General features: G+C 41.7%; 1 protein-coding gene across 4 annotated transcripts in view; it reads left to right on the top strand.

Annotated features, from left to right (window-relative positions):
* Nucleotides 1-25,537, top strand: part of GHR (growth hormone receptor) — a 546,779-nt gene that overhangs the window by 319,894 nt on the left and 201,348 nt on the right. For all 4 annotated transcript variants that reach the window (XM_077462799.1, XM_077462797.1, XM_077462798.1 and 1 more), the window contains one exon: nt 13,374-13,454. In XM_077462799.1, coding sequence (XP_077318925.1) covers nt 13,385-13,454 — 70 coding nt within the window. In that variant the 5' untranslated portion in view covers nt 13,374-13,384. The remainder of the gene's footprint in view (nt 1-13,373; nt 13,455-25,537) is intronic.

The following is a 25,537-nucleotide window of genomic DNA, read 5'->3' as shown; positions in this document are numbered from 1 at the left end:
CAAGTACATTTAAATTTAAATTTAGGCAGGCCTAGCTGTGAGCTAGGCCTGTTTGATTTGATCTGGGACTGGGGAGTGGTTTAGTGTAGCAGCAGGTGACTGACATGTGCTTCAGCTCCTTTGTTCTCATAGGGTTCTGGAAAAGAGGCAGGTCAGAGGGTTGGAGTGACATGGGGTGTATTTGGGAGCCCTGACCAATCCCCCAAGGATTGGCATGGAGCAGGCCTCCTATATATACCCATGGTCAGCCTGTTGTGGAAGGAGTTGTCGAGTGGAAGAACTGAATGATGTGGCGTTTTAAACTGTTGTGGCCCTTGAAGGAACACCCTTTCTGAGGGGGGGGGGGGTGAACTCGGGCCTGGAGCTCGTGAGCTGGGAGGGAGCCTCTCTCTACATGGTCATTGAGAGGACAGGAGGAGGACAATGGGGAGCTCTGCTAGGCAAGTCATTCAGGAGGGATCCATTCCGGGGTCGGTGAGTGAGGAGTACAGTGAGAAGCGCTGGGAGAGAAATGCCAGGGTCAATGTGAAGCCAGAGGGAGAGACTGTGGTGTTGTTGAAGTCAAGTTGCTGCAGCCAGGAGGATTGACAGGATTTACACTGGACTTTCTGGGATCAGTAGTCCACCATGTATCAGTTAGCACAACTATTCTTTTCTTCTAAAATGGTTGCTACAACTAAGGGGACTGCAGACCCCCACCTGCAAATGGCTACTAGTAGAATGTTGGGACTTATTCAGAGTGAGGCCTAACCATGTGCTAATGGAGACAGGAACCTAGGATTACACAGTAGAGGAAGAAAGTGGTCTTAAAGCGGAGGTTCTCACAAAAATTGAACCTCCGCATTTCGGAACCCCCCCCCCCCTCCGGTGTCACATTTGGCACCTTTCAGGGGGAGGGGGTTGCAGATACCTGTCTAAGGCACCACTTCCGGGCATAGACTCCCATGGGAGTCTATGCCTCTTTCCGTCCCAGAGACACACACAGGACCCAGAGACAGAAGGGACCATTCGGATTGAGCTGCGCAACTCGCGCATGAGCAGTACGGAACCAGGGAAGTAAAGCCACAAGGCTTCCTTTCCTGACTGCCTTACTGAAGTTGCCAGAGGAAGCACCTGAGGACCAAGGGACGGTTTGGCCTCGGGTGCCGACATCGCTGGACCCTGGAACAGGTGAGTGTCCATATTTTAAAAGTTAGCAGCTGCAGTATTTGTAGCTGCTGATTTTTTTAAAAAATGTGTGGGACTCCCGCTTTAAGCAGTGTACTGGAGGATATGTGAATTATGTGAGATTGTCAATCTAGATTCAACTATCTTTATTTCAACCAAACAAGATTTCTCATTTGGGCATCCCGTGTCCCTTTTCCCCATCCAAGTTTAATCCCCTAAATTAAATCAACAAAAACAAGTTCATTGACTGGCAAAGTATGTCTGAAATGAATGTCTGACTAAGCAGGGTGACGTCTGGAACTACTGTACTTAGCGACCCCACTATGGGGTTGATTTACTAAAACTGGAGAGTACAAAATCAAAAACGTCAACTTCTTCAATTGAATCGGCTCTCGGGTGCCTTGAGGCTTCCCAGTCAGTTTCCTATTGTACATGCACGAATTACGCTGCGCTTTCTCAATGAGCTGGCTGCAGCAAGAGGGCCGAACTGGAAGGTAGAGCGGGTACCTGTCAAAACCAGGTACCTGCCCCCTCCCCCACAAGGAGCCAAATATGGCACCGGAGGGGGGAGGAGACAGACAAGCGAAGTGTCCCCTTTTGGGTGGTGTTCTGCTTTAAGATTTGACAATAAAACCTGAAAACTGGTTGGTTTCTGTGAACAGCTGCACCAGGTTTTGCACTCTCCAGTTTTAGTAAATTAACCCCTATGTGACAATTTTATGCATGGCAGCTGAGCCGCCTTCCATAGAAATGAATGGAATGTCACTGTGTGACATTCTATTAATTAATGAAAGTTTAAAAAAAAAAGTGGGGGAATTGGAAGAGGTGCCTTGGGTTATAAAGAAAGGGAGTGTCACCGCGCCAGGAGGATCATCTGATAACAATATTCTTGACCCAGTTAGAGAGGCAACAAGTGACGGCAATGCTTATAGCAATGAATGGAAAACGGTCAAAACTAAGCACTTTGTGTAGTGCGAAATGCGTCAGTTTCTTGTTCTGTCTTGTTCTGACATGTAATTTTGGATGGCCTTCCCCGAGTGCCTCCGTCTGCTAACGAAGGGAAGGGGGAGGAGTCCGGTGACATCGAAGTTCTGATTGAACGTAGCGTGTATGGGGGAGGAGTTACGCATGATGTCACCCGCTGCTGCCCTATGGAACTAACATGATTCTCGGCTTTGCATGCTGTGTTTTTATCATCTTTATGTGAGTAGTTTGTGTTTGAACACAAAAATGAAATCTTATACTTAAGCGGTGAGCACTTAGATCTTTTCTTTCTACCCATGACCTGGCGTCCTTGCTGAGATCTAAGGAGACGTGAGAGAAGTTTATGGTCCGTGTTAACCCTTTTGATACTGACTTGCATGACCACCTGTTTACACAGGGGTCCATGCCATAAGGTGAGAGTGATTAGTTAGACCGGAGGTGGAGGGATTGTTATGCTACTGTGGAAAAAAAAATTACATCAGTGCTACAGTTTGAATTTAAAACGTATTTGTGTGAACTGTGAAGTTAAGTCATGGATTGTGGAAACAAACTAGTGTCGGGTGATTGTATATAGTATATACCACATTTACCACTGACTAATGCAGAGTTGCAATACAAGGAGATGAGCTAAAAGTAGTTGGATCTGTATGTGTGTTATAATTAATCAAAATTAGTCAATTCATCGATTAAAAAAGAATTGATTAATCGGATACGAAAATTTTAATCAGTAAAATATTGTATTTAACTTTATGCACCGCAGCACTTTATGTGGTGTAGCATACCTCCCAATATTTTGAGTTGGAAATGAGGGACACCTACTAGCAATCGTATGTAGGCATAGGGCACGCCCCCTGCCACACCCCCTTAAAGGAGAATTAACCAAAAAAAAAGTTCATTAAATCCACAAAGGCTTTTTTTTACCACTACTATTCCTGTATATTGGCTTTGAAAATGTACAAGTTCAGCAATTTAGAAATTGGATGAAAGGTTTAGTGCTGGGAAACTCTTTTTGAAAGATAAAAAGTGCATTTCATGTACAACTATATGGATCAGACCAAAATGAGGGACAAGTGAGGGGGAAAGAGGGACATTGCTCCAAATCAGGGACAGTCCCTCAAACTCAGGGACAGTTGGGAGCTATGGGTGTAGTGCATTGCAGGAAGCGGTGTGGCGTAAAAATGCTTCTCGCCCTACTTTTTTTTTTTCGCGCACACAACTTGATGTGGTGTTGGTGTGAACTGAACTAATAGAACATAAGGAAAATTGTCTTATCTATGTGTAGGAACTGCAATGTGAAATGATACAGTGTCAGCAAACCCTGTTCACAAAGCAGATTATTATCCGAATAATATGAGCTTTGTTAGAAATCTGGAGACAAGTGGAGTCACAGCATACACACTATTCCCACAATCCGTTATTCAATGCAGTCTTTTTCTAGACTAGTCCTGCCTCTACATCTGGAAGGACAGGGAGGTCTGCAAGACATTAGCAATGACTGATTAACACAATTACAGTGTCCAAGACATGCAACCAATGTAAAGATCGATTTTTCTTTTTTTTGTGGGGAAAGCACGATAGAAATGGCACGAAACCAGCAGTTCTCTATTAAAGGAAACCCGCACTCAGAGCCTGCTATTACTAAGCTCCTTCTGAACATGCTGATTGCCTGGCTGAACTTGCAGTCTGCTATTGACTTTCATGCTGGTTGCCTATCTGAGCCTGCCGAGCCTGGCATTGACCTCCTTCTGAACATGCTGGTTGCCTGGCTGAACCTACAGAATCCACTATTGACTTTCATGCTGGTTGCCTATCTGAGCCTACCGAGCCTGGCATTGACCTCCTTCTGAACATGCTGGTTGCCTGGCTGTCCCTGACCTCAGTACTTTCTTGATCACTGACCCAGAACAAGCATGCAGTAAGTGAAATTAGAAGAAAGATAGAACTTTGATCTGCACACCTCTCTGGGTCAATGAGATTCAGAATGAGTCAGAATGTGATGAAGCCTCTGGATCAGCAGTCAGGCAACTATCATTTTCAAATAAGAGAGTAGCTGCTTTTGTCTTCTCCCTGTACATACTTTGAAGTTCAATCGGTATTAAACCCAAAAGCACACATTTATTATGTTGCAGCTTACCAATTATTAGATGTGATGGTTGCATTAGTCTTCTTTTTTATGCTTCCTTTCTTCTGTTTTCATCTGGTGATCCATCCAGCAAGTCTGTTGTTTTTCCTAAGCTCAAGCAGAATGCATCAATTTGCATGGATGAGACAAACCACTTAACGCTGGCAGGGGTGATTAAAATGATCATATTTTATTTATTCATATAAAACCTTTATTCCAAAAGGAAAAAAAAAACAAAAAGACTGATTTTAAAGTGTGAGCTGGAGTTGGACTATTTGTTAAGCAGGTCATACATTATACAATTTTGCAAAAAAATTTGCTTGATTCCTCCAGTCAGTGTTGCTAAGGAAATCCCTCACGGCTGGAGGCTATAGCTGCCGGTAGTGATCAAATGACAAAAAAAAAAAAAGACAGGCTGGTTGTAAATCAACTTCAGTACAACCAGCCTGCCCATACTTGGATCAAAATTCAGCTGTTTCCTGCAGAAGCAGCTGAATTTCGATCCATCTGTGGCCGGGTTTAGTGTACCTGACTCTGCTCTTACATTTAAAACTGCTCCCAGACTCACACTGCTGCGTCTCCTGTGCTCATTCATCCAGAATGGAGGCACTGTAATACAGGAGGTGTGTTACTGGCCAGATCACCAGGTAAAAACAGAGGGGAAAAAAGCCAAGAAAAGAAAAAAAAATGCAGCTACCACATCTAAGGATTGGTAGGCTGCAATATAATACATTTTTGGGTTTGGGTTTAATATTGCTTTAACCTCCCTGGCGATTATTTCAGATTTTAGGTGCTGAAAGTGGTACCATTATTTTGCATGGAAATTTGGCATTTTATATTGTAGTCCTGTAATTCTAAGGAATAACTCACTTAAATCTGTCCAAACCAGAGTCTAGCAGACATCCCGGGTATGATCACGTTTGAAAAATGAAATCATAAATTATAATATAATAAGTAACTATAAATAATTATACCAAATAATAATAATATAACAATAATAAAAATGATTCAATAATGTAATCAAATCAAAAACACTGAAATTTGCTCAGTTGCAGAATTGTCGCCGTCATTACTTTTCAATATTTGATGACGGATCTCCCCACAAATCACTATCGCTCAATTCTGCAAGTGATTACAATTTATTATCGCTGTTTTCTAGCTGGTCTAAAATCATTTTTGATGTAAAGGGACAGTTTTGGTTGCTATGGACAATCTCCAGTTTCCAGGCATAAAGAACTGTTTTTATATTATAAAACTGCATGCAGGACACTGGACAGACCACTAGGGATAAAGGGGATGTGAAATAATTACATACAGCAATGTATTCTGTACGATTACATTATACTGTATGTATACTGTGTGTTTCAGTTTTTGAATTTGGCGCCGATCTCCGTCCCCGTGCGTCACAACACTCGCAGGGAACGGAGATCGGCTCCGTGATAGATCGGGCGGAGGACGAGCCGTTCATACAGCGGGGGGACATCGCTGGATCCAGGGGACAAGGTAAGTAAACCCTCCCTGTAATCAGCAATGCGGTCCCGAGTCTGGCTCGGGGTTATTGCTTTTGGTATAAAATCTCAAACCCCCAGCCAGACTCGGGAATACCGCCAGGGGGGTTAAAGCAGGGGTCTCAAACCGGCAGCCCTCCAGCTGTTGCAAAACTACAAGTCCCATCAGGCCTCTGTCAGTGGGAGTCATGCTTGTAACGGTCAGCCTTGCAATGCCTCATGGGACTTGTAGTTTCACAACAGCTGGAGGGCTGCTAGTTTGAGACCCCTGATTTAAAGAAAGGCTTTATCACTCAGGGAGGCCAGACACGCGCACACAGACACGCGCACACAGACACGCGCACACAGACACGCGCACACAGACACGCGCACACAGACACACAGACACACACACACAGACACACACACACACACAGACACACACACACACAGACACACACAGACACACACACACACAGACACACACACAGACAGACACAGACAGACACAGACAGACACAGACACACACACACACACACACACACACACAGACACAGACACACACAGACACAGACACACACAGACACACACAGACACACAGACACACAGACACACAGACACAGACACAGACACACAGACACACAGACACACAGACACACAGACACACAGACACACAGACACACACAGACACACAGACACACAGACACACACAGACACACAGACACACAGACACACAGACACACAGACACACAGACACACAGACACACAGACACACACAGACACACACAGACACACACACAGACACACACACACGGACACACACACACGCACACAATCAGAATTTGTATAAGCGCAAATAAGTATTTGTTATTTCTATTTTGGAATTTGGTATTTCTTCAACGACACTGCAAGAGGGAGGGGCAACATTAGAAGCCAATCGGATAGTCTGCATGCCCATGTGCTGACAAGAAGGAGAGAGCAGTGTAAGCAGAGGATGGAACTCCTGTTTCTCCTGACCAATCACAGGATGGGAGCAGGCAGAAGACCTAGCTTAAACACCAGGCATGTAGTATTTCAGAAAAAGGGCTTTGATGGCAGCCCATTGCTGTTACTTTAAGAAATGAAAGTAAAACTATGGACAGTTCTTTTATTTAGTTTTGGATAGAGTGGAGAGGGAATCCTACTCTCTATTTGTTCTCTTTTCTTTTTATCATCAAAAGTGAAAAAAAAAACAACCCAAATTTCAGGTTGTCAGCAGAACAGGAAATGAGAGGAAATTCCCCAGTGGGGACACTGGTTCTGGCGGTCCTTGGGATGATCAGGGATTCCCTCTCACTTCGAGCTTTGGCTATGGGACACAAAATGAAGGAAAATCTCCCCAGTGGGTCACAGGTGGCAAAAAAATGATAAAAAAAATGACATTGTCAGCAAAAGGGTTAAAGCTAAAGCAATCTTTTTTTTTTTTTTTTTTATCTGTATGACCTAAACAAAGGCTAGAGAAGAATTTCAAATAATTTAGAACATTTTAATAATTTTCTTTGTTTTGATCAGAATTTATACGGATCAAATTGAATCGTCCACTTGTAGGGGGACTGGAATTGAGCTCTAGAGTGGAATCGAATTGTTACATTCACAGATTTGCCAAGGAACTTGACAGTTGCGTATTTCTTGGGCTCATTATTTATATCTCCGACTGTTCAGGTTATAAGCTCCCATTTAAATTAGTGAGGGTGTTGTATGTGAAGCAGCAAAGACAATGTAGAGCAGTATGGGACAATTCTTTCACCGTTATAACATTTCCTGTACTTTATACCATTTATTATATATTTGTTTTCTCAAGTGTATTAAACAAACTTTCCCCACTGAGGTTTGTTTTAATGCCCCCATATCCCCACAAGCACATACTAACCTTTATATCACTTCCTACTACTTTTTAGCACTGGTTGTATGTACATGGTCCATCCAGCTTTGGAAGAGCTTGTGATGACTTTGGCCCAATAAGCCATGTCCCATAGTAAGTCCATCACCCAGTCTTGGCTACAACTTTACCAATTTGTAGCTTTCATATATGGTTTTCTTTCTCTCCTAGCAGCTGAATGGAGTGAAGGAGAAGTGAAAGAAAGGTGAGCATAGGTGTGTGCACAGGGTGTGTCTGGGCACACCCTAATCCCTATGTGCAGCACAAATTCCCCTGGCTGCCCAGGCCCCCCACCCCCCAATATGCCCCCCCCCCATTTCAGGATGGAGAGCAGGGAAAAGGCTAGTAAATTTTTGGGGTCAGCCAGCTCACCTCAGTCATGCCTGAAAATAACAATTGCAATGCAGTACAGTAGTAAAAAAGGTATTGCTTCACTATAAGTACATTTTCGTTTTACATACATGCTCCATTGTGTACTGAAAAGTGGGGTATGCCTATACGTCATTTACCAGCTCCTTCATTTTGTGAATAAACACAATGAGGGATCAGTACCAATCAATCACTGTGTTCCTACATAACTGAAGCATGGTAAACTGTGTTTTCTATGCTTCAGTTTGTGAATGAACAGGAAGCTGCTCAGCAAAGAGCATTTCCTTTTCATTCACTGTCCAATGCAGCTGAGGCTGCAGAGAAAGGGACTGGGGAATCTCTGTCCCGCTCCCTTTCTCTGGCTCAAAACTGAGATAGTTTGAGCTTTGGGGTGCAATAGGCTGCGCACACCTATGAAGGTGAGTATATGCCTCTGTAGAGGTCCAAGAACAAACATGTAGGCAGGCGAAACAGAACCCTGAGACTATCGCAGAGCAGGTGCATTTATACAGAGACTTGATTACACACAGGTGGATTCTATTTATCACCATCAGTCATTTAGGACAACATTGGATCATTCAGAGATCCTCGCTGAACTTCTGGAGTGAGTTTGCTGCACTGAAAGTAAAGGGGCCGAATAATTTTGCAAGCACCACTTTTCAGTTTTTTAGTTGCTAAAAAAGTTTAAATTATCCAATAGATTTCGTTCTACTTCACAATTGTGTCCCACTTGTTGGTGATTCTTCACAAAAAATTAAAATTTTATATCTTTGTTTGAAGCCTGAAATGTGGCAAAAGGTTGAAAAGTTCAAGGGGGGCGAATACTTTCGCAAGGCACTGTATGCCAATACTCTGGGCATTAGTGCACTTTCATGTAATTGCATGTAGGCATCTTGCCCAAACTCAAGCTATATACACAAAGTGCCGGTGTACATAGGCACCTTCACAAGTGAGTGTAATAGCTGTATCTTGGATGGTTTTATGCTGTGAGCTTTCTCTATTGCCATTTTTTCTGGAGCGGAGGTAAGGCTATCCCCAGTGTGAACGGTGGTACTTATTGGAGGGGAATACCCCAAAGTCGCATAGTGACCCAACTAGGAATAGCCAGTCCATGTGGTGAGTGTCTGTCCATGTGGGGATTTGGAGCATGTTTGAAGTGGAGCACCTTTGACTTATCGTTATAAAGAGCACAAGCACTTAGTCCTTAAAATAAACGATACACACGATCACATTTTCTGACGGGAAATGTTGGACGTGAGCTTGTTGGCGGTAAATCCGACTGTTTGTACGCTCCATTGGACATTTGTTGTCGGACTTTCCGTCAATAAATGTTGGATAGCATGTTCTCAAATTTTCCACCAACAAATGTGTACTTGGACTTTACGATCGTGTGAAACAAGTCCATCAGACAAAAGTCCAAAGTACAAACACGCATGCTTGGAATCAAGGACAAGCTGGAAGTGCTCGGTCTTGTAAAACTAGCGTCTGTAATGGAGATAACAAGTATGTCTTGTACGTCACTATGTCCGTAATTGTTGGCTGTGACAGAACCTACTGTCACTGTGTGTTTTGGAGGGGGCTGTGGCCCCTACCCACAGACTATAACCCAGCAGAGAACATTGGGGTTTAGAGGGCTATTTGCCGTCTCCCACCATCTGGAGAAGATGCCACCTCCAGACATTTGTTTCCAGATTCGCCAGTTCATCAGAACCAGGTGAATGCGGTATCTGTGGCTGGGCTTGTGGAGTCGTTCCTGGCTACCTAAACCTATTGGCCCGACTGGGTTAAATATATACTTTTATTCCACAAACAATGCACTTTTATCTGATAAAGACATATACAAAATGGTACTGAGATAATGTAATATAATGCATGTAATGCTGCATCCCTTCTCCCCCCCCCCCCCCTCTTGTTGCTGTGTTAATTGTGTTGGGTCATGTCATGTAGACAAAAGGTCTGGTCTGGAGACACATCCCAGCAGGGGATGTGTAAGGAGGGGCTGCCTGCTTGTCATAATCCCTTCATGTGCTTCAACTGTAGTTGTTTGAATATACAAGTGTTGAGTTTCCATTGGTTCTTCCTTGTCCCCTACCCACTCTATGACCAGGCTAAGGGGAGTGCCCCTAGCTATGTTAAAAGTGTATGTTTGGCACTTAATAAGCAGTTTATGCTCTGGATGTTTGACCCTCAACACCTGTGTGGCTTGCCTCATGATTGAGGGGTTAAGGGCTGGTTATGGCAAATCTGCAGGCTGCGGGTGCATTTGGAGGACAGGAGACACAGGTCTGGCGGAGATGTCCAGCAGTGGTATCAGAGATCCGTCACATTGGCCAACATTTGTGTGACCGTGTGTATGCAAGACAAGTTGGCGCCAATAACCTTCAAACAAAATTCCACGGTTTTGTTGTTGGAAAGTCTGATCGTGTGTACACGGCATTAGACTTTATTATTGTATGGCCATCATTTTTATTTAGTATTTGCAACATTTCATAATTTACGCATTGCAGTGCGGTTTCCATGTATGTTAATTAATTGATATTTATCTGTTTAAGGGTAACAATTTTGGTAACCGCAGCACCATACTTTCATCATATTTTGCAGTCTGGCACTGTCACATTGGTTTGCTACAGTTCCACAGCACTGAGTACATTTTGTATATTTGATTGCATATAGGTTGCAGTTTATTTATTTTATAAGTATATTATATAGAACTGTTCAGCCACAAAGATCTGTGGATCACAGCATTCGCAGGTGGGGTGGCCTATGAAGGGCATATAGCAATAATTGAAATCAAGGCTTGACCACACATAATGAGGGCTGGTGTGTAGGATTGTGTAAATTCACTCCCACCTAGATTTGGAAGCTACCCTGTTTCCCCTAAAATAAGACCTAGCGTGATTGTCGGTGTTGGCTGCAATATAAGCCCTACCACCCAAATAAGCCCTACTCTGTTTCCTCAAAAATAAGCCCTACCCTGAAAAGACCTACAAGGACTTTAACTAGGGCTTATTTGGGGGGTAGGGCTTTTATTGCAGCTATCACCGACAATCACACTAGGTCTTATTTTAGGGGAAACAGGGTATAGCTGCTATTGGGCGCAGTACTCTATACACTAAGGCGAGAGGTGTCTGTACACATTGATTATGGATGTTTTGTAGGTTGCTTCATTCATAAAAAAACGTGTGTGGGGAGTGTGTACTCCGACACTGTGGGAGGCTTGTACGGTGGGTAAGGCAAATGGATGGTCAATAGATGGTCAAGGGCCAGGATCTATTTAGCCTTTATCTATTGGTTGTATCTTCCCTACCTATGATGGAGCATCTACTGCTTTATCTGGGTCTACCATGGGGAAGAATTAAAATTAAAAACATATGAAGCTAAATATTTCAACCAAGCTAAGTTGGCTTCTGTTTATTCTACAAACCACAAACTATGTGAAAACTCCAGCTGTTGTTGTTTTCGTGGCCAGGACCCAGTTAAATAGCTGCAGAGAACTCTCAAGCATTGTGCAATTATTAATTTTAATTTATTTTTTCATTACCCACAGCACAGTATATTTGTTTCAATGATGTGCCAGCCACATGTTGTGTAAAAATTACTGGTCATAACAGAAAAATGGATAACCTTAAGCCTCGTATACACGATCGGATTTTCCGCAGGCAAAACCACAGACTTTTGTCCGAAGGGGTGTGCTTGGATTTTGTCTTGCATACAAACGGATGTACTACGTGGTTTTTCAGCTCTTTAGCGCCATGCTTTAGGCTCCTTCTGCTAATTTCATGTTAGTAGAAGTTTGGTGAGTGTTGATTTGCGCTTTTCATTTTGCGATTTTCATTTAGCACTTTTCAGTTCACGCTTTTCATTTAATTTCTGAACAGCCGTTCATCAACCAGACAAGTTGCGGAATCGGAGGAGATAATGTGTTATTATTGTCCTTGGAGTTTTTGCTTTGACCCAAGTCCAGTCCAAGAACAGGAGGAGGAGGCGTTCTTGGACCAAAAATTGGGTGCTTTATTAATCGTGACAGATTGTGTCATGCCTTTGCTGCGGGAGCTCCAGGAGAATAATCCGGGATTATCTCCAGAGGACGACCCCTAATTTCACCAACTCTTGGCATTGTTGACCCCCTATATTAAGAAGCAGGACACATGCATGAGGCTTTTATTTTATTTTTTGGTTGAATAATAATGATTTGATTTGGTCTATTTTCTATATTTTTTAAGTTCTATTGGCAGATAGTATGTCTAATTTTATTTGTTTTCTTTTTTTAATGCACAATAAAAAAATTGTGTAGAATAATACTTGGCTATGTGTTTTACTTCAAATGACAGTTTGGGAGTAGGCAGTTACATTTAAAAAAATACAATGTAAAATTAACAAGGGACACCAACATAGTTGTATCTTTGATCTTAAAGTTCTGGTGTTGTGGTAATTTGCCCAAAAAAAATAAAATAAAAGCATAATAATAATATTTTTGATATCGAAAAAAGCATTTGAAAATGTGTGCACATTTTGTTTCCTAATACAATAAATTTTTTCCCTAAACCTATGGTATAGGACATTTTAACTGCAGCAGATCAAATGTTATTATTAATATTTAACTATTATTATTAAAAAAAACACATTTCCATGTGCCACATTTTGACACATTTACATATTTTTGACAAAAAGAATTATACCTATCCTTTAAACAGCACCTAATTTTGCATAGTGAGCTGAGCGCCATAGGGCTCATAAGTGTACCTTATGCAAGGAAATAAATTTGCACCATCTGTAACTAATATTCGTTTTGCAGATAACCCCAATCACTCTGCTCCAGCCTCTCCATACCCTGCTCCGCCAACTAATGGGTGCTGCCTCTAGATCAGCCTTTCTCAACCTTTTCAATACAGAGGAACCCTTGAAATAGATCTCCAATCTCAGGGAACCCCTGCTAAAAATTAGAAATCTACAACTCATGATACATTAGTGTGATGGTCAGTTGGAAGAATGGTCCTTACATTTGTGGTCATTGGGAAGAATTACCTCCTTACAGGCCATTTTCTTTTTTACTTGTTGGAGAGATTCGTTTTGGGTGACCATAGCCTTTGTCATCCTTCTGTCATGAAATCCACAGCCACCAATGCAGATTTGCTTTGGGGTACTCTGAACATGGAGTCATCTGTACCTGGCTTTGCTTTCTGGCACTGCACCCCCCAGAATAGAGCTAGAATTTTATTTCTGTGTAAATTTGGCTTTTGTTCAGGATTGATTATCTGTCGTGTTCTGGTACATTTATAGAGTATAATCACATACATAAATAAACATATTCTTCATTTTTTTGCAGGCCCCGGAGAAATGGCTTTTTGGCTGCTGCTAGCAACACTGATGCTGGTCTGCCAAGGTGGCTTCAGCACTGCAAGTCAAGGTAAGACCCGTTATTTATATAGGAGATGTATACATTTTATGGAGTGCAAGCTAAAAGCTATGAAAAAAAGGCAACAATGATTGACATTTTTTTGTGTTTCTTGAGTTCTGTGAGTTGAATAATTTTGCTCACTGGTGATCAGATAGATACATGGACTTTATACAGATTCTGACTGCTTGTGGCCAGCATAAGTGTGAACGATGCGATGTCATTGGAATGGAATCTTTCTGTATTCAGACAACTTGCTAAGGGAAGCCCAGTTTGGCTGATATACTGCATCTCTATTCATGACACTATTCTGTTTAAACTGTTAACTTCTGGCTTTTTCATCTGGTCTGTGCTTTATTGCAAGTGGTGTTTAGATCAGTTGCATTACTTAAAGGAGACCTAATAATATGTTCTCATTTATCATTAAAAGGAAATTCTAGGCATACTTTGTCAAGGTCATCATGAGAAAAACATGCTGGGGGAGACCAATAGGGTTGATTTACTAAAGGCAAATAGTTGCAGTTGCCCCAGAGCTTAGTAAATTAGGTAAGGCTTCACTTTGCAAAAAGTACCCAATCACGTGCAAGGAAGATAAAAAAATAAACAGCATTTTTGCATGCATGTGATTGGATGATTGAAGTCAGCAGAGCTTCTGCTCATTTACTAAGATCTGGAGCTACTGCAGACTGCAACTTTTTGCCTTTTAGTAAATCGACCCCAATGCCTCATTGGTCAGTGGAAGAAATGTTGCTTCATTGTTGGTGTCCATGGAAAGAATAATGCCTCCTCGTTGGTGTTAGTGGAAGAAATAGTGCCCCATCATTGGTGTCAGTGGGAGCAATAATACCACAATGTTGGTGTCAGTGGAAGGAATAATGCCACGTGGCCTTTAAAAAGATGGACTGAGCATCATCGAAATCATTGACAATAAAAACGCTGTTGTTTTGATCTCCACTGCAAGACTAATGCCAGTTATAGATTTGTATGAATTTCTTTGTGGGTGAGCACCTGAGCATTTTCCTCAAACAGGTGGTATGTGGTCCAATTGAATAATCCCCCATGTGTTCTGTTAGGAAACACATTTTAAAAATGGGGCGGGACTTGGATGACGTCACAACACTTGATGGGAATGCAGAAGTGCAGTAACTCTTATCACTTTCCGATGGCAAACGTGCGATCGGACCTTGTTGTCGGAAATTCCAACCGTGTGTAGGCTCCATCAGACAGTTTCCATCGGAATTTCCATCGCACAAAATTTGAGATCTGGTTTTCAAATTTTCCGACAACAAAATCCATTTGCGTAAATTCCGATCGTGTATACACAATTCCAACACACAAAGTTCCATGCATGCTCGGAATCGAGCAGAATAGCCGCGCTGGCTATTGAACGTAATTTTTCTCGGCTCATCGTACATGCTGTACGTCACGCGTTCTTGGCGTTCGGGAATTCCGACAACTTTGTGCGACCGTGTGTATGCAAGACAAGTTTGAGCCAACATTCGTCGGAAAAAATCCCATGGATTTTGTTGTCAGAATTTGCGATCGTGTGTACGCGACATTAGAGTTGAAGCAATATTGCACAGGGTCGCCAAACTTAAATATAAAGCTGGCTACATCTGGTGTGATTTAAGCAATGTGAGTGTGTTATTGTTGTATTTGGAAAGAAATGTTTTAAAAAAATAAGTACCATTTCAGTATTTTGTTTGCATGGTGGTGAGCAGAGTAAAAGGAGGAAGCGATTATCAGGCTGTGGCGGGTAACAGCGAGTTTACCAAGGAATTGACTATGGTCCAAATAAAAGGGACAAAAAAGCGCAGTTTGACCACGCATGCAAAGTGATGTCAAATAGCTGAGGTGAGAGTACATCTGGTGGTGGTCATGCTTACAGTGAATATGAGCAACACTTAAGGTGGAACAGGCCTAACAAATACAATATCTCACATAAGTGAGTACACCCCTCACATTTTTGTAAATTTGTTTTTATATCTTTTCATGTGACAACACTGAAGAAATGACACTTTGCTATAATGTAAAGTAGTGAGTGTACAGCTTGTATAATTAATAATTTTCTGTCCCTTCAAAATAAAATTAAAAAAAGTGTGAGGGGTGTACTCACTTTTGTGAGATACTGTATCTTACTAATGCCCTGTACACACAGTCAGGAATTAAAACAGAAAAGGTCAGATCGGATTATATTGTCAGAAAATGTGGGTTGGCTCTATCAGACTTTTTCCGTCAGAAGTTCCGACGGAAAAAATCTAAGAGCAGGATCTCAAATTTTCCGACAACAAAATCCGATCGGACTTTGTCCGATCATTTGTAGAGAATTCCGATCGGACAAAGTGCCACGCATGCTCAGATCAAATTACTGGACCAAAGCTATTGGCTACTACCTTGAATGTAGTCCCGTTGTAAAGAACGTCATCGCGTTCCGAGCGATCGGATTTTCCAACAACTTTGTCCGTGTGTATGCAACACCAGTTTCAGACAAAATCCGTCAAAAAAATCAGACGGATTTTGTGGTCGGAATGTCTGACCGTGTGTACGGGAGCTAAGAGGAATCTTTGGAGGACTTTTTCAATAATTATGCTTGTTTTATGTGTTTGATTCTGTCTACGTTTATTTTCACACACTAGCGCTGCACAGCTGATATTTGATTTATTTATGTGTTGATTAGTATGGGAGTCATACTGGGTGCATAGCAGCTGGATTTTTAAATGGTGATTAAATTGGTTCTGTTTTTTACACATCAGATTTGGTAAAAAGCCAACACAGCAGCTCGGATGCGATATACTTTTAATAGAGTGCAAAGCAACCCTTGGGACTGTTTAATGCCTCGCGGTTGGTGTCAGTGTGAAGAATAGTGCCCCACTACTGGTGTCAGTGGAAGGAATGAGGTCTCTCTGTCTCTCTCTCTCGCTCTGTAACAGATACAGGGCTTTGAAAAGGTGATAGCCCCTAGGTCAGTGATGGCGAACCTTGGCACTCCAGATGTTTTGGAACTACATTTCCCATGATGCTGCACTACACTGCAGAGTGCCAGAGCATCATGGGAAATGTAGTTCCAAAAACATCTGGGGTGCCAAGGTTCGCCATCACTGCCCTAGGTTTTAGAATCCTTTGTAAACCGTAAGTTTTTTGAATATTTGCACTTCAAACTAGGATTCCCATAGGTCTAAACTTTGAGTGGGACCTGACCCATTACTATGTCTCCTTTATGGGTTTGTTTAATCTATTCATTCCATTTATTTTTGTGTGTATGTGTGTGTGTGTGTGTGTATGTATATATATATATATATATATATATATATATATATATATATATATATATATATATATATATATATATATATATATATATATATATATATAATTTTTTTTTATATTGGATATGTTTATAGTGTTTATAGATTATAGTTGCACTATACTGCAATCCATCGAGAAAATCATCATTGTTGTTACCATCATGTGTGTATGCTTCAGTATTGGAGCAAAATGCTATATGTTGCAATTTTCTGTTCTTAGTGATTCAATTTTTTTTTTTTTTTAATCATTAGTCATTTTTCTTTGCTTTGATTATTAATACTGTATTTACTTTTCACTATATATATTATTATTATTATGATTATTTTTTTTATTAGGATTATGGTCTGCTATTTCCTTTAAATGGGAACAGATCTTTGAACGATGGTTGCAATGACTTAATTGAACACACCTGTACCATCCTGTGATTTTATATATTTGTGTGTGTAGTGGTTGAACCTCATGTAGTTTGGACAAAGCACGTGTATCATGTGAAACGCGTCAACCTGTTCCTCCTCTGCCTGTATGCTCATCCTGTAATGCTTTTATTGATTCTTTGAATAAAGTCAAATTGCATTGTTTGTGGGTGTGCAGCTGTCCGATTTCATCTTTCATAATGAGGCCTCGTGGGTGATGTCAGTAAAAGGAATAGTTCCCCATCATTGGTGTCAGTGAAAGGATTTGTACCACACTGTTGCTCTTGGTGGAAGAAATGATACCTGATCGTTCAGGTCAGTGAGAAGAAGTGCCCCAAAAGCTGGGTAAAGTCAAGAAAAAGGGTTGCAAGCTGCAGTGTGGAGACCACTGCATTATAACATTATTATATATGGTGCCTCACAGGCAGCAGTAGGCAGCATATGTATGAACAGCCAATAACATAACGGTCCAAGCTGGACCAATGTAATGCTGCAATACAAACCATACCCGAAGTTGGTCTTGTGTGGGCTATTTCAGTACCTTTAATTGAATGGAATGGATTGATAGAAATTTCTCTCGATATGTAAGAGCCAAAGATACTAGAGATGGTGGATGCTGTGACTTTTACTTATTAATATTATCACAGATGGTGAAATTCACTTCCAAAACAATAATACTATTATTATTATTACAGATGGCCATCTTCTGAAAAGAAAACTGAGATCTGATTCTCTTTTATTTTACACGTACGTTTAGGTAGGGCTAAATGTTAAATGAAATGTGGCAAACATTTTGTTTTTCCAAGTATATATATGAGCTAGAACAAAATAAAGTGTGGCACCAATAAAGTGCAAAATTGCTTATATAATTGCAATATAAAGAAAAAAGTCCAAAAAGATATAGTAAATAAGTCCCACAGTGTTCATAATAGGTGAAGAATACAGTGTGTAAAGCACCGCCAGTACACGTGAAGACGCGTCTTAAGGTGCATAATGATCCAGTCACCAACATCTAGTGAATTCAACAAAAGACATGGCTACCATTAGAGCAGCGTATGCACATAGGTTAAATTGGAGGTCTATTTTCGGCAAAGCCGTGTACACACGATCGAACCGGAAATGTGTGATGGCAGGCTATTATCGCATGTATGCTCCATCGGACAATTGTCGGACTTTCCGCGGACAAATGTTGACTAGCAGGTCTTCAAATTTTCCAAAGACAAATGTGTGTTGTCGGATTTTCCAAGAGTGTGTACACAGGTCCGTCAGACAAAAGTCTAAAGTGCAAACACGCATGCTCAGAAGCAAAGACAAGCTGGAAGTGGTGTTGTAAATTAGCGTTCATAATGGAGAATTAACATTCGTGAGGCAGTAAATTATGAAATCTCGAAATGCAGCGCACATTCTCTTCTTCTTTAATGGGATAATAATGAAGCTGCTTTGCTGGTGATACTGATGGAGTTATTGCAAACAAAATTTCAAAGGCTTTTTTTTTTTCTAATGACATCAAGAATAATATTATGCTTTTTTTTTTTTTTCTATTTGGGCAAGTTATCACAACACCATTATCCTGTAGTTTTTAAGATCAAAGATACAACTATGTTGATGTCTCTTGTCAATTTTACATTGTATTTTTTAAAAACTCCCAAACTGTCATTTGAAGTAAAGCACATAGCCAAATATTATTCTATACAATTTTTTTTTATTGTGCATTAAAAAAAAAGAAAACCAATACAATTAGACATGCTATCTGCCAATAGAACTTAACCAAAAAGTGAATTCTATGCATCCAAAAATATAGAAAATATACCAAATCAAATCATTATTCAACCAAAAAAATGATGTCAAAGCAATAACTCCAAGGCTAATAATAAATAACACGTTATCTCCTCCGCAACATGTCTGGTTGACAAACGGCTGTTCAGAAACTAACTGAAAAGCACGTAATGAAAAGCATGAACTGAAAAGCGTGAAATGAAAAGCGCAAATCAACACTCGCCAAACTTCTACTAACAGGAAATTAGCAGACGGGGCCCAAAGGGTGGCGCTCAAGAGCTGAAAAACAACGTAGTACATCACTACGTTTGTATTTGTTGGCCAACAATTGTGTGGCTGTGTGTATGCAAGACAAGTTTGGGGTGATGCCCTTCGGTCAAAAGTCTGTGGTTTTTGGCCAACAATCCGATCCTGTGTATGAGGCTTAAGCCTTTAATCTTCACAATGATTGAATTTTCCTGCATCTATTAATTGGATCACTGGAAGATTTGCAAGAATACAGGCGACATTATCTAATTAAGATTTATTAAGTTTCCGAATAAAAATAAATAATTTACTATCATTTAACACAATTTTCGGTATGAATTAAGACAAATCAATAAAGCATTAACAATAAAGTAAAACAACAAATGAAGTCACAGGAAGAACTGGGAAAGGGGTTGCTATGTTAATTGTCATAGTGCCTATTATACAAATGTGATCAGCATGTGCGGTCTGCCTTTATACACATCACCCTCTTCATAGAGAAAGAAATTTCCTGTTCAGAACTATCTGAGATTCTGGGACATGTGTCAGGAGATCGTCAGTGATTGTGGCTGATTCACATTTTAGTACACACGCCAGCATTTAGTCTTGCGTGGAAGGAGAAGGAAGATCAGCACAGCAAAAAAACAGATATGGCTTGAATATTACCAGGGACGTTACTATGAATATTGGGGCCCCATAACAAAATTTTGGTGGGGCCCCCTGGCTAACTCTCTGTAGCAGCTTCCAGCATCACCTATGACAACATGTTTTGTAACTTCACTCTCTCAATCCACACTATTTGTAATCCTTTTGCTGCTAGCATTAGTAGATAGGAAGGTATAATATATTTACTTGTTTTGACCCTTTTTTTTCTTTTTTTTTTTTACATATACATGAGGGGAGGAGGGGCTTTCTCAGCTAAGCACGCCCTCTTGCCTGCATGACTGAACTAAAGGGATTCCAGGAAGTAAATGTTACATGAAGCATCTCGCCTTACTTAAGATGGCCACAGCCAGGAATGCTAGGGGAGTGTTAGTACTTTGCAGAGACAGGGCTTAGGAAAGTCATTGTCTTCTTACACTTCAAAAGACTTGGAAACACATCCCCTGTACTGTAATTAGCTGAAGTAAAATTGTGTTGGAGTCAACTTTAATTTCTTGCTTGTTTATGGTGCCAAATGATCGGATGACCATACTGTCCAGCAGTGGCTGCCGGGTCTCAGTTTTTGGGGGCGGCGGCAATTAACCCCCCCCCCCCCACGCCCGCTCACTCGCCTGCAAGCCTCGCACTTACCCCATCCAGGTTACAGGCTAATTTCTCTGTGCCCCGAGGCCAATCATTTTGTAGCCAATTTGAGCCTCGGGCTCTAATCATGTGCTGTAAAAATAAAAAAAAGTTATAGAAAATGTGTCCAGCAAACAGCATGGAGATTAAGGGTGATGCATGAAGATTAGGGGGGGACGGCGCCCCTTATAGTCAGGCCACCGCTGTTGTCCAGACAGACTGGGCCTAAGGAGGTATGTGAATGTATAAGGCAGCATTTGAAACATAACACAGCTGTCCTTTGAGGGTTTTGCTGGCAAGAAACTGTGCATTTTTTGACTGCCTTAAGCTAGGTATACACACATAGGGGTTCATTTACTAAAATTGGAGAGTGCAATATCTGTTGCAGCTGTGTATAGAAAGTAATCAGCTTTCAGGTTTTAGGCTGGGTTCACACTATAGCGATGCGGGAACGCCGCGAATCCGCGGCGTTTACCCGCATCGCACACCTCCCGCCGGCAGTTCACACTGCCCTATGCGGACGGCTGGGAGTGTCAATGTTATGTTAATGACACCCCCAGATCCGTCGGCATATCGCAGTGCGATCTGCCGACTCGCACAGGAATCGGATCGCATGGTGTGAACCCCCATGCGATCCGATTCTGTTGCGGACCCAAAAAAGGGTCCCGTGCGAGTTTGCTGCGGGAGCGCTGCGAATTCAGCCATACTATCTGTATGGCTGAACTCGCATCGCTACGGAGATCGGATGTGATTTGCTGTGCGAATCACATCCGGATCTCCCCCCGCAGCGGTGTGAACCGGGCCTTATTGTCAAAGCTTATTTGAACAAGCTGAAGCTAATTGGTATAGCTTTCAGTTTTAGCAAATCAACAACATCGGTTTTTTTTTCTTCATTCATACAGTGGGTTGAATGAAAAAAAATGACAGATCCCTGCATCAACACAAAGGTGTATGATTCAGGGATCTCTCCTGCTGTGCTTTGTATTCTAACAGCGGGACTCCTTCCTGCCAAAATACATGGAGGACAACATGGAGGAAATCAAAAATCAGGTGCTGGCCGGCACCCTTTAAAAAAAAGCACCCGATAAAACGAAGGCATATAGAAGAACACAATGGGGTTTATTTACTAAAGGCAAACCCACTTTGCACTGCAAGTGCACTTTCTGTAGATCTGAGGGGGACATGCAAGGAAAATAAAAAAACTGAATTTTTGCTTGTACATGATTGGATGATAAAATCAGCAGAGCTTCCCCTCATTCCAGATCTTCCCCTCAGATCTACAGCAACTGTAGGGGCAGCACAGTGGTGTAGTGGTCAGCACTCTCACCTAGCAGTAAGAAGGGTCACTGGTTCGAACCCCAACCACGACACTACCTGCCTGGAGTTTGCATGTTCTCCCTGTGCCTGCGTGGGCTTCCTCCAGGTAGTCCGGCTTCCTCCCACAATCCAAAGACATGCAGGTAGGTTAATTGGCTTCTGTTCACAATTGGCCCTGGTATATGAATGGGGACCTATGTGAGTGTGCAATGTACAGGGATGGGGACAATTGTAGACACTCACAGGTTGAACTGGATGGACTGGTGTCTTTATTCAACCTTACTAACTATGAAACTATGACTGCACATGTAGTGCAAAGTGGATTTGCCTTTGGTAAATCACAGCAGTGTCCTCTTGCCCCCTTTACATCACTACACATCACCCCCCCTCACAGTAATGTCCTATTATTTGACCTGTATATTACATGTCCTGTATTATTTCTCCTTAAAGCATTAGTCATCCATCGCTTCTTTAGAGGTGCACAAAATTCCTCCATTAGCAAGCTTTATGTACTGTAAATTAAATGTGAAAGCCTTGTGGGAGGTAGGGGGTATTTACTTAAAATGACTGATTTCTTTAAGTCAGCCATGATGAAAGCAGTCCTGGAGGGATCACTTTATATAAATGATTAATGAATACCCCACCCTGAGTGTAACAGACTTAGATCGCACTCCTAGGAAAGGACTGTGAGTGAGTTGCTGACCAATTACTGGGATGCAAAGAAAGTGAAAAGTAGCAGTTTAATGAGACTCTGCTTGTAAATAGAATAGAAAAGAACAGATACTATAACATATGATAAAAATGATGATGCAGCACAACTAAAGCAATGTCCCTTTAATACCTGAGTCCCAGATGATGAAACAAAAAATGTCCTTAACCACTTGCCTACTGGGCACTTAAACCCCCCTTCCTGCCCAGACCAATTTTCAGCTTTTGGTGCTCTCACACTTTGAATGACAATTACTCAGTCATGCAACACTGTACCCAAATACATTTTTTGTCCTTTTTTCCCACAAATAGAGCTTTCTTTTGGTGGTATTTGATCACCTCTGGGGTTTTTATTTTTTGTGCTATAAATGAAAAAAGCCAGAAAATTTAGAAAAAAAATGCATTTTTCTTTGTTTCTGTGATAAGATTTTGCAAATTATTAATTTGTCTTCATAAATTTTGGCCACAATTTAAACTGCTACATATCTTTGGTAAAAATAACCTACAATCAAATTATGTAAAAATAACCCAAATTAGTGGATATTATTTGGTCTTTGTGAAAGTTAGAGAGTCTACAAGATGTGGTGCAAATCATAAAAAATTGATCTCATCTGATGTACTGGTGGCCGATCTCATTTCTTGCGACGCGAACAAGCCAGGAAAGTACAAATACCCCCCAAATGACCCCTTTTTTTGAAAGTAGACATTCCAAGGTATTTACTAAGAGGAATGGTGAGGTTTTTGATGTTGTCATTTTTTCCCACAATTCTTTGCAAAATGAAGATTTATTTTTTCACAATATTGTCATTGTAATAGGTTATTTCTCTCACTTGGCATGTGTATACCACAAATAACACCCCAGAATAAATTCTGCTACTCCTCCTGAGTATTACGATACCACATGTGTGGGACTTTTCCCCAGCCTGGCCACTCAGAGAGGCCCAACATGCAGGGAGCCCCATCAGGTATTCTAGGAGCATAAATTACAGATCTAACTTGTTGACTAACTATTACACTTTTGAAGGCCCTGGAGCACCTGGAGCACCAGGACAATGACAGTGATGTGGCACTGATGACAGATGGCACTGATACGTGGCACTGATGACACGTGACACTGATGTGGCACTGATGACAGGTGCCACTAATACATGGCACTGATGACACGTGACACTGATGACAGATGGCACTAATACGTGGCACTGATGGCACTAATACGTGGCACTGACATGTGACACTGATCACAGATGGCACTGATACGTGGCATAGATGGCACGTGACACTGACAGGTGGCGCTGATGACAGATGGCACTGATACATGCCACTGATGACAAATGGCACTAATATGTGACACTGATATGGCACCGGCGACAGATGGCACTGATGACACGTGGCACTGATGTGGCACCGATGACAGATGGCACTTATACATGGCACTGGGGACAGGTGGCAGTGACATTGCGCTCATCCATGTCTTTATGGACGTTGCTTTGTGCACTGGTGCGCAGTCACGTTGGAACAGGAAGGGGCCATCCCCAAACTGTTCCCACAAAGTTGGGAGCATGAAATTGTCCAACATTTCTTGGTATGCTGATACCTTAAGAGTTCCCTTCACTGAAACTATGGGAGCCAAGCCCAACCAAGGATGACAGGCTATGGTCACCCAAAACTAATTCTCCAACAAGTAAAAAAGAAAAAGGCCAGAGTAAACTTTGATATAGTCAGGTAGAAGGCTAATTCATCTGCTGTTCTAACATGTTTCATTCCACTAGAAATGTACCCCTAGCGCAGTGAAACACGATAGAGGAGCAGGTGGATTAGCCTTGTACCTGACCTAAATATATGTTTATACCTAAACATTTCACTCTGGGCTTTAAGAAGGAGAGCGTTTTTTTTTTCTTTTTTTTGTTTGTTGGATATTGTGTATGGATCATGGAACATCTGGAGGCAGCACCCATTAAGTTGGTGGAGCAGGGTATTGAGAGGCTGGAGCGGAGTCATTGGGGTTATCTGAAAAACGAATATTAGTTACAGATGGTTGCTGGCAAGTTGAATTTAGGCCAGCCATACACGGTGCAATCTTCTTTCCTTGCATAAGGTGCACTTATGAGCATTTCCGGGAGGGCGTCTATTGACGTCTTCTCGTGATCAGGGGAATCCCTCCTGCTGAGCTATTGTCAGCTCCCGGAGGGGTTGGGGAGAAGACATAGATTATTGATAGCGGCTATAGCAGTGTATAATCCCACTCCAAACTCGCTCACCCACGCAGTCATGTTGGAACAGAAAGGGGCCATCCCCAAACTGTTTGCACAAAGTTAGGAGCATGAATTTGTCCAAAATGTCTTGGTATGCAGATGCCTTCCTTTCACTGGATGAGTTCCCTTCACTGGAACTAAGGGGCCAAGCCCAACCCGCCACACCATAATCCCCCCTCCACCAAATGATATATTATTGAAACCCTACGGACTAAGACTGGGATGCCATTAAAGTTCATGTGTCTGTAAAGGCAGGTGTCCCAATAGTTTTGGTCATATAGTTTATGTATGTGTGGCCAACCACCAGTTGATTCCAGATACCCCAGACTTCTCTTCACCCACGTGTCACATGCATAACACCCAGTGAACTATACGTGCTCACCTCCTGGGTAACAATCGTAGGCCCCGCCACATGGACTGGAACTTCTGTTTGACCTCCTCTCGATGTGACCTGCTCATGCAAATGGTATAAAACCAATAGTGCTCTCCATACGTTTTCAAACAATTGAATAAAATCTAAAATGGGACACTCACAAACAAATGCACTCTCCGTACCATTTTCTGCGTGTAGTATATAAATAAACTGGCTTCTCACCGCAGGGTCTCCACACCGCTCAGTAATGGCATAAAATGTGCTGATTTGACTCTGTTCTTATACGTGTTACACCTCCCAAGGCTTCTGCCTTCCTCCTTGGAGGAAACCTTGGGAGGTGTAATGCATATAGGAACAGAATGAGTGGAGAAATGATAACAAATGCACTTCGCCTGGGACAGGAGCTGGTGCTATAATAGA

The sequence above is a fragment of the Lithobates pipiens genome, unplaced genomic scaffold, assembly GCF_037356315.1.
Source record: "Lithobates pipiens isolate NorthernLeopardFrog02 unplaced genomic scaffold, aLitPip1_a1.2 Scaffold_3, whole genome shotgun sequence".
Lineage (NCBI taxonomy): Eukaryota > Metazoa > Chordata > Amphibia > Anura > Ranidae > Lithobates > Lithobates pipiens.
Note: the sequence above shows the minus strand (reverse complement) of the source record. Positions and strands in the feature narration are given on the sequence as shown.